Below are 9,875 nucleotides of genomic sequence, written 5' to 3'. Positions count from 1 at the left end.
CCTTCACATTTTCAGTCATTTTCAGACCCATTTGTGCTGGCAGCCACTAGTTCACTAGTGTACACACATGTCCATATGGTGACAAATCACACACAGTCAACCTGCTTACATTGGAGGTTCCGTAGTAGACTTCTCACCTGCTTCAAACCGTCCACCTACTCACGTAGAAGCACAGGCCCATGTCCAGCCCAGTGTGTGGATCAGCTTGGTCTCAGCCATACTCAGAAGCACAAGGTACAGGAATACTCTGCTCCAAGACAAGTCCACCACCACCACCACCCTACACACACGCACATGCAGGCACACACGCACGCACCTTTGCCCTGTGTGTGTATTGTACTTTCATTAAGGATAACTCCGAGGGTGGGGCCCCTGGGAGGGGGAAGGTGAGAGCTGGGTTTCTATTTGGGGTGGAGGGTGACTGTTCATGACGACTGCACAGGAAAGGACAAGGCTAGTGTGGGGGGGACTTGGATTTTCTGGACCGACCAGACGGGAAAGGGGCTCCTTTAGAAGCCTGGGAGTAAGGGATCCAGGCAACCAGCTCCCCTCCACTCTTCTTAGCAGTGCCCCCAACCCCTGGGAAGTGGACACAGAGAATCTTTCAGTCAGGGCTTTGTGGTTTGTACAATCTCCGTATCCATAGCAACTAGTCCACTTGCTGTGCCTCCCTTAGCCCGGGGTCAGAATTGGAACCACTGCTTCAGGTTACTCCTGCTTCCTGGCTTGGAAGACAGCGTTGGGCTGCCTCATGCTCAGTCAAGTCTGCCTTAACTTGCTGAACTGAGTTTGCCCCACCCTGGGGGCAATTTCTCCTGTTACTCTGGGCAAGCACTCCACCCCCAGATCTGGATATCATTAAATAAGAAGGAACTAGAGAGACTAGGTACACAGTATGCCTGCAAAAAGGTTGGGCCACTGCCTTCCCAGGTATCAAAAATCAGGGGCAATGGAAGAATCTAGAAACGGTCCCTCTTTCCCAGGCTTGGGGCCAGTCACCTTATCAAATCCAGAGCTCTGGGTCTGGCCTGTGATAACAAACCCTCTTGCTAAGTAGCAGTCGAGGTTTCTCCCTACCTGCCCCAGGCTCCTCATTTACCCGGGAAGGGAGGCTGAGATCTGTCCGCTATCAGATTTCCCTGATGGCTGTGTCCCTTCCCCCAGGTCTTCACCATGACTGAGTCTCCCGGCTGCTGCTCCATCTGGGCCCGCTGCCTCCAGTGCCTGTATAGCTGCCACTGGAGGAAATATCCTAAACAGAGGATGCAAACCAGCAAGGTGGACTAGGGATGGGGGCCAGGCCTCAAGTTAGAAAAAAAAAAAAAACGGCTGCTTGGAGGGACTGTATTCATAGGCAGCTGGGAGGGAGGAAGGGGTTTTCGCTCCCTCAAATACAAGAAGAGCAGCTCAGTGCAGGGCAGGAAGCTGAGTTGCCATGCCTCTGAGCATGAAATGGGGATCGGCTGAGAGCTTCTCTCCTGCCCCTTCGCAGTGCGACTGCATCTGGTTTGGCCTGCTCTTCCTCACCTTCCTCCTGTCCCTGGGCTGGCTGTACATCGGGCTCATCCTTCTCAATGATCTACACAACTTCAACGAGTATGTCACGTACCACCCACCCCTTCCTCCGCATACCAGCCAACCTACCTCCTACCCCGTGCTCAGCCTCCCTTATCAGTCATCCCCAGCTCTACATGGCCCCTGAATCCCAGCATTCCTAACCACCTTAGAAAATTCCAAGAGACCTTCCCAGTCCCTGGAGACCTTGGCCCTATGAAGGAAGCATGTCCCCTCCCTCCCATCTAATTATCTTCCTGGATCTAGCCACCTCAACTCTCAACTCTCTTCAGGTCACCTCCTCCCCTTGAACACCTTCCTTTACGCTCCTACAGATTCCTGTTCCGCCACTGGGGTCACTGGATGGACTGGTCCCTGGTACTCTTGCTGGTCATCTCTCTCCTGGTCACATATGCATCCTTGCTATTGGTTGGTCCAGGGATATCTGGCCTAACTCCCACATAAGCCCTTCATTCCTGCTCAGGTCTACCGTCTGGTTCTCATTCTAGCCACTGAGGGGAGGGGACGATAATTCTTGGGTGGGAAGGAGATGCCAGCCTGCAAATCCCCTCTCAGCAAACTTGCTTTCTCCTGGAGCCTCCTAAGTGCCTGTCCCCTCTGTTCCCAGCTCCTGGGCCTGCTCCTGCAGCTCTGTGGCCATCCTCTGCATCTTCATAGTCTCCACAAGGTACAATGAAGTGGAAATGAGGGAGAAGGGATGCCGGCTCCAACACTACGATGGCCATTTGCTTAAGGAGTTCGCTTTTCTATCCCTGGGGTCGGGGCCAGGACCTGAAACCCAGCACATGCTGAGTGGAAGGATAGTGGATGCGTTCGGGAAGGGGAAGAATCCCATGGCAACAGAGTGAGGAGGGAGCACAAGTAACCATGAGCCTCGGTTGACAAGGAAGGCGCATTCATTCCCCCCTTGTCCCAGGTGCTACTGCTCGTCGTTGTGCTTCTGGTGGCCGCTGGCCTGGTGGGACTGGATATCCAATGGCGGCAGGAGTGGTATAGTTTACGGCTGTCCCTGCAGGTAAGCGGCTGATCTCCACTGTCCAGGTGGATGCCGTGGCCCATGGCCACTTCTGGAACACGACATTGCCCCTGGTCCTACGAGACTGCAGGTCTCTCTGAACTCCGGAAGTTCGTCCCTAAGGGCGGAGGGAGACAATAGGAAGAAGGGCCTTTCTCATCAGCTGTCACCCACAGGCCACAGCCCCATTCCTTCACATCGGAGCAGTTGCTGGAGTCACCTTCCTGGCCTGGCCTGTGGCTGATACCTTCTACCGTATCCACTCAAGAGGTGCCAACTTCAGCCCGTGCTCCCCTCCCTGGTCACCAGTGCCTCCTCCCACTGCTCCTTCAATTTCTTATACCTGAGCTCTGCTCTCTGGCCCTAGAGCTCCATCTCTCTTGTCGCCTTGCCCCAAAGCCTGTCCTTCACTTTCCACAGGCCCCAAGGTTCTACTACTGTTGCTATTTTTTGGAGTCACTCTGGTCATCTACTTGGCCCCCATATTCATCTCCTCCCCCTGCATCATGAAACTCGGAGACTTACCCCCCAAGCCTGGGCTGGTGGGACACCGAGGGGCCCCCATGGTGAGTGACAGGCAGAAACCTGGGCGAGTAAGGGAGAATCTGCTCATCTAGGCTTCAGCCACCAGGCCTGTGGGGTCCCAGGCCCCCACCCTTCCCCGTTACATCCTCACTGGCTCCCTTTCCCAGCTGGCCCCCGAGAATACCCTGATGTCCCTGCGGAAGACAGCTGAATGTGGAGCTGCTGTGTTTGAGACAGATGTGATGGTCAGGTGATGGAGGGTGGGGCCCAGGGGGTGGGTGGGCTGAGGGACACAGTGGAGGCTTTCAGAAAAAGATGGTAGCCCCAGAGCTTGATCCCCTGCTGACACTCATTGTACCCTCAGCTCGGACGGAGTCCCCTTTCTCATGCATGATGAGCGGCTGAGCAGGACTACCGATGTAGCCTCTGTGTTTCCAGAGCGAATGTCAGCTCACAGCAGTGACTTTTCCTGGGCTGAACTGCAGAGACTCAATGCCGGAGCCTGGTTCCTAGAGGTGAGGGCTCCAGCTAAGAAGAGGCCACCACCTCGGTGGCACTCAGGGCAGAGTTCATTCCAGCAATATGGACTTGCTGTACCCTGTGCTGGTCAGTTAGAACATTCTCTGCCCTCACGTCACTCCCACATAATAAGGAGAGCCTGAGCAAAAGACAATTGGAATCGGAAATAGAGCAATAAAAATACTTGTCCTGGGCCGACTGGAGTGAGCTCCACTGTGTGGCAAAGCAAGAATGGGGAACTAGTTCTGCGGTGTTAGGATAGGCCCCCGAGCCTTGACTAGGCAGGCACCCCACCACTGACATACACTCCAAAGCCTTGCTTGGGACGGGGAGTCCTAGTTTGAGGGAAGAGCATGGGTAAGGGCCAGAAATACAAGTAGGTTTCTAGAAAACAAAAAGTAGCTCAATGGAACTGGTAGATTCAATTCTTGGGAGTGGTGGGAGGCAGGCCTTGAGCTTAAGGAATTTTGAAGGTTGGACATTGAAGTGTTGACTTTGATCCTCTAGGCAGTGAAACGTATTTAAAAGGATAGTTTAATTTTACAGTACCTCTTTTCCTGATTGCAAAAGTAATATTTGTTCATTGTAAAAAAATATCAGAAAAATAATTTATGAATTGGAATCTCCCATAATCCAACCATCTAAAATATTCACTGATATTCACTGTGTGTACATATGTTTTTTCAAAAAGATAAGGTCACAACACAGACTTGCAGCTTTCTTTTTCTTTTATAAGTTTAAGTCTATATCTGATGGCATATTAGAGTAATTAAGAACCAAGAATGTCTATATTTGAACTTTGGCTCTGGCACTCGATAGCAGTAGTGACTCTGGCCAATGATCCCTAGCCAATCTGTGTCTCCGTTTCCTATTTGTACTGCAGCAATGATTGTGGTACCTCCCTTCTAGGGCTCTCAGACAGATTGTCAGTTCAGACACAAAGTCCCCTGCACATAGCAGACACTCACTGTTATCCAGGTTTATCTATGTCAGGACTGGAGGCCATTGGTTGATAATAAGGGAAGACAGGCAGAATGGCAAAGGCTTGCAACAACCCCAGGGAGGAAAGGGAGAACAGGCCTATCAAGAGCAAGCGAAAGCTTTATCAAGCTACAGTGAGCAAAAGCAGGAAATACAACACTAAGAGTCCCCAGGCTGGGGGCTGCCCGAGACAGTGTGCAGCACCCAGTCCTGAAGGTGGAGGAGGCAGACGGCTGTCAAACGGAACCAGAGTGTAGAGGGTGTACGAAAGGTGGAAACGAGCCTCTTGAGAGCACTGTGGAAAGTAATTCAAGCTGAGGCTGGACTATATAGATGGGGATGCGGCTACAACAAGAAAGGAACCAAAGGACCAGGAGCAAAGCAAAGGCTCAAGGTCACCAGGGTCTCTCTGAGACTGAAGAGATGATGTAGTAGGAGAAGAGAAGTTACAAGCTGGAGGGGTAGGAGGCTGAGGCCATAGGGTAAGATTAGATGGAAGAAAGCAACACTTTGGAGAAAGGAAGACCTTGGCTAGAGGTGAGCAGAATCAGGGCCCACTTGGTGAGACTGAGAGCCGCTAGCTGGCTATGGTGGCTCACGTCTTTAGTGCCAGAACTTGAGAAGTAGAGGCAGCCCACTGTGAGTGCAAAGCCAGCACGCTTTATATAGCTACGTAACAAATTCCAGGCCAGCCGGGACTGCATAGTGAGACCCTGTCTCAAAAATGACTAAATGAATAAACAAACAAATAAACAAATAGCAAGTGCTGGGGGGAAAGCTGGAGACTTCTTGTAGTGTTGAAATCATTTCCCTCTCTTATAGAGACAGCCGTTCTGGGGGGCCAAAGAGCTATCAGGCCCTGACCGGCAGGAGGCTGAGAACCAAACAGTACCAGCACTGGAGGAACTACTGAAGGAAGCGGCAGCCCTCAACCTCTCCATCATGTTTGACTTGCGCCGACCCCCAAGAAACCACACATACTATGAGACGTTTGTGAATCAGACACTGGAGGCTGTGTTGAATGCAAGCGTGCCCCAAGCCATGGTGATGTTGTCCAGGGCTCCCAAAGCCCCCCCTTTTGCCCCCATTCCCAACCTACCTTCCTTAGGCCATGATGGTTTCAAGGCTGCCTCCTGCCCTCACCCTCCTACCCCAGATCACATACTCCATTCTGTGGCCCAACATCTCTGTCCCTGTCCCCGGAATCCCTAGGACTTGCTCAGTTGCAGACTCATCTTCCCTGAACCCCAGGTTCTTTGGCTGCCGGATGAAGATCGGGCGTATGTGCAGCAAAGGGCGCCCAGAATGCGCCAGATCTACGGCCATCAGGGTGGCAACGGGACAGAGAGGCTCCAGTTTCTCAACCTACCCTATCAAGACCTGCCAGCGTTGGATATCAAGTGAGTGCCAGGGGAGAGAGAGGAACCCCGAGGTTGACTGTCAGGAAAGAACCAATGCAGGGGCTGCAAAAGCTATTCCTTCATTCCCACAATGGATACCTAGGGGACGATTGCTATATATCATGTAGCATTTATTGGAGGCTTAAAGAAAGACATGTGAATAAGATGGGAAAGCTCCTGGCTTTCATGGAACTTAGGAACTAGCAAGAGATGTAGACAAGAAATCACCTAAAATACGTTTATGTTGGGTAGTAATATTAATAACACATGGTGCAGTAGTGACTGGGGTTTGGGGTAAGGAGCCAGGGAAGCCACATTAGGAAGCACTGAAAAGGTGATGCTCCAGCTGAGTGCCAGATGACTGCAAGGAGCTAACCATGGGGAAACCAGAAGAAGCACGGAGAGAATAAAGAGCAAGAAAGGGGAAGAGGAAGCTGGAGAGGTAGACAGGGACCAAACTGGATAGGGCTCTGGAGAAAGATGTTCGTGATTACTCGACATCACAGAGATCTGTATAAGAGGATGGATCCAGGGCAGAGAGTCTGACATGAGCCGGGCAGATTCTGGATGTTCCTCATTTCTTTCCCACTTCCCCAGGGCACTGCACCACAACAATGTCTCCGTGAACCTATTCGTAGTGAACAAGCCCTGGCTCTTTTCCCTGCTCTGGTGTGCAGGGGTAGACTCAGTCACCACCAACGACTGCCAGCTGCTACAACACATGCGTTACCCCCTCTGGCTTTTTGTAAGGGCTCTAGAACTGTCACTGTTCATCTCCCATCTCTGGTTCTCATTAAACCTGTCCTCTTCCATACTGATTTACCCCCATAGGCCACTCTTGGGGGCTCTGGCCACTGATGTGCCTTTTCTATTCCCATAGCCCCCTCAAACTTACTTAATGATATGGATCATCACCAACTGTGTCTCCATTCTACTGCTTTCATGTATCTTCCTCCTCCGAAGGTGAGTGGTTTTGCCGTGGTCCCCTGGGTCGTTACTTTCCCAAGACCCCAGGTAATAAGGCCGATTCTGACTCACATATGCTGCCTGGGATTGGGATTTGGTCCAGTCCCATTGATTTTTAAGCTTTCCTTATACCAATAAATTGTTCTGACCCTGGGGGAAGCAGTTTGGAGACCCCCTGGGTCGGAAGGTCTTGCTGCAAGTTGGTGGCACTCACAATAGAAAGACTTTCTCTCCATAGGAGATGTGCTAAGAGAAACAGAGCTGGTAAGAATGTCCCTTCCCTTCTCATTTTCTCCTCCTAATGCCCCCCCCCGCCCCCCCCGCTTCACTCCCTGCATGACCCACCTCTTCTCCACTTCCCTAGGCTTAGAAACAGCCGTGCTGCTAACCAAGATCAACAACGTCATGGCGGAGTGAATGCCCAACCCATGCCCCCATCATCTGCAGTCTAATGCCGGTGTGCACTGGCCAAGGGGAAGGCAAGGAGCTGAAGTGGAATGTCCCGGAAGAAAATGTTTGCAGGAGGGGAGCGTGGCTTTTGAACTAAGAAGGCCCTCTCTGTCCAGATGGTGGGCATGTCTCAAGCTGCCATGGAATTTGCTGCCTCTGATATTTTGACAAAAAAAATTAGTTGGAAAGACAGTGAGTGACAAGAAGTTACTCCCCAAATGAAATTAAAACGAGGAAGTGAGAGAGATTGCCAAGATAATGCCGTGGGCCTGTGTGCACATGCGCTTGGGGAGAAGACACAGGGTGTGTCAGGGTGGGATAGCTCAGAATGATGACTGAAGGAAACATGGCAAAAGGGCCTTTCCTGGAGTACTTTAAGATGAGGAAGACAGTCCCCACTCGGTGCCCTTTCTCTCCTCACCCTCTCAATTTAGCTTCTTTCCTGCCCACAGGTTGGGAGCTAAAAAGCTCATTTAGCAACGCAATTCTGTGCCTACGGTGGCTTTTTGTTGTGAGCAATGAATGGTTCCTGTATCTTGCCTGTTAATCTGGTATTCAATGAATTTTTAATTGTCATTTGGTCACAGTCTAATCATTTCAGTGCTGGGGCTGGAAAGGATGTGCATTCCATCTGGAACTGAATGTAAAATGACATTGAGAGGTCATCATCACCGGGAGATTTGCCGGCGGGAGAGGGAAGGACTGATACCTCCCCAGCAGGCTGAAGAGAGAGGCTGTGGCCTCTGTCCAGGGTGGCCCAGGAGCTTTGTGCAGGGTTGCACTGTAGCTCCACCTTGTGGTCACTGGCCCCGAGAGGGCTGGATCCCTCGCCATTGTGACGTGCTTGATGAATACCACCAGTTTTCCCTGCGTGTTCGGGGACTTATGTCCTTGACTTCAGACTTTGAGGGCAAGATCTGATTTCCACTTTTTGTTTCCTTTTTTCTTTTCTGGAATGCACACGGAGTCTGGTTCTAGCTAGCCTTCCCCTTGAGGAGCAAATTCCTCAATATGTTGCTGCTTGTAAGGCTAGAAGCAGAGTGTAGAGTTGACCTGGCGATGGTGAGTCAGATAAAAAAGAATTGGAAAGCTAAGACAAAAACTAGGACAAGTAGGGGTTCTGTCAGGCTGGCCCTGCAAGCCTCCATGACACTGCCATTTGTCCTGGTTCGTGTCTCCACTCAAAGGCCACTCAAATTAAGATTTTGGGCTGGACAGGAAAAGGTCCTCGATTCCTTCTCTACTGCCAGATCAGGACCTGGAGCAGCACTAGCATCTCCGGCTAAGACCCCACCATCCCTGTCCTCCACACCTTGGTTACCGGTAGCCATGGGAACTACAATTCCCAGTATGCCTCTGGGCACTCACTGTCTCCCGTGGATGGAGGCGAGTTTGAATTTGCGGTAGGGCGCGTGACACACACGCACACACACACACACACACACACACACACACACACACACACACACACACTCATTCTTTCTTTCCTCACCGCCCCCCTCACTCTCATAGGCCTCCATGCCGACACACCTGGCCCAGGCAGGCGTGGCTGGATTGGTTGTGGGGACAGCAGTGGAGACTCGTGAGAAGGTCCATGTTGCCTTAAACTCAGCAGATCACACTGTGTTTCAAGCTGCATTCCCTTATCTTTCCTTCCTCCCGATCTCGGCCCTCAGTCTAGCCAACCACCGACCTCAGCTCTTGGAGCCCCTCAGTCTGTCAAGTACTGCATGTTGTCACCCTCGGGCAGGTACTTGCTTCCCAACTCATACGCTTTTTTCTGCCCTTGTCAGTTTCCCAGGCTCTCAGCCCTACAGCTTCTTCTTCCCTCCCCCACCTCCCTTCCTCTTCCCTTCCCTTCCCCCTTCCCCTCCCTTCCCTTCCCTTCCCTTCCCTTCCCTTCTCCCTTCCCCCTCCCCCTTTCCCCCTCCCCCTTCCCCCTTCCCCCTTCCCCCTTCCCTTCCCTTCCCTTCCCTTCCCTTCCCCCTTCCCTTCCCTTCCCTTCCCCCTCCCCTCCCCTCCCCTCCTCTTCCCTCCCCTTCCCTTCCCTTCCCCCTTCCCTTCCCTTTCCTCCTCCTTTCCCTTCCCTTCCCTTCCCTTCCCTTCCCCCTTCCCCTCCCCTCCCCTCCCCTCCCCTCCCCTCCCCTCCCCTCCCCTCCCCTTCCCTTTCCCTTTCCCTTCCCTCCCTTCCCTTCCCTTTCCTTCTCCTTTCCCTTCCCTTCCTTCCCCTCCCCTTCCTTCCCCTTCCCTTCCTTCGCCTTTCCCTCCCCTCCCGTCCCCTTCCTTCCCCTTCCCTTCCCTCCCCCCTTCCCTCCTGACTCCATACCATGAACCTCCAGCCTCACAGCTCTAACCTGACAACTCCCCAGCCCTGGACTGAAGTCCTCCTCTAACCTCAGTGTCCAGATTCCCGGAGAGCCAGCACCAACTCAGACCGTGCTCCT

The 9,875-nt window shown here is 52.4% G+C and overlaps 1 protein-coding gene across 2 annotated transcripts; it reads left to right on the top strand.

Annotated features, from left to right (window-relative positions):
- Gdpd2 (glycerophosphodiester phosphodiesterase domain containing 2) lies at nucleotides 1–8,011 on the top strand. 2 transcript variants are annotated; one of them, XM_076562401.1, is made up of 16 exons: nucleotides 1–234; nucleotides 1,165–1,278; nucleotides 1,493–1,596; nucleotides 1,890–1,983; nucleotides 2,183–2,242; nucleotides 2,492–2,590; nucleotides 2,767–2,860; nucleotides 3,011–3,156; nucleotides 3,283–3,365; nucleotides 3,480–3,630; nucleotides 5,438–5,659; nucleotides 5,867–6,015; nucleotides 6,613–6,760; nucleotides 6,896–6,978; nucleotides 7,223–7,245; nucleotides 7,346–8,011. In XM_076562401.1, the coding sequence occupies exons 1-16, from the start codon at nucleotides 76–78 to the stop codon at nucleotides 7,396–7,398; spliced, it is 1,782 nt and encodes a 593-aa protein (XP_076418516.1). In that variant the 5' UTR covers nucleotides 1–75; the 3' UTR covers nucleotides 7,399–8,011. The 2 variants fall into 2 exon arrangements, with proteins under 2 accessions (XP_076418516.1, XP_076418517.1); XM_076562402.1 differs by having other exon boundaries at nucleotides 14–234; nucleotides 7,220–7,245.
- The last annotated feature ends 1,864 nt before the right edge of the window (nucleotides 8,012–9,875 follow it).

Source organism: Peromyscus maniculatus, chromosome X, assembly GCF_049852395.1.
Source record: "Peromyscus maniculatus bairdii isolate BWxNUB_F1_BW_parent chromosome X, HU_Pman_BW_mat_3.1, whole genome shotgun sequence".
In the NCBI taxonomy this organism is placed as follows: domain Eukaryota; kingdom Metazoa; phylum Chordata; class Mammalia; order Rodentia; family Cricetidae; genus Peromyscus; species Peromyscus maniculatus.
This window is presented reverse-complemented; position numbering and strand designations above follow the sequence as displayed.

Bases quoted from the DNA above. Each gene is read 5' to 3' on its own strand.
- Gdpd2 (XM_076562402.1), top strand. From the start codon at position 76: ATGGTGACAAATCACACACAGTCAACCTGCTTACATTGGAGGTTCCGT. The intron at 1,597-1,889 runs GTATGTCACGTA...ACGCTCCTACAG, and splicing joins GATCTACACAACTTCAACGA to ATTCCTGTTCCGCCACTGGG. The intron at 6,761-6,895 runs GTAAGGGCTCTA...CTATTCCCATAG, and splicing joins GTTACCCCCTCTGGCTTTTT to CCCCCTCAAACTTACTTAAT.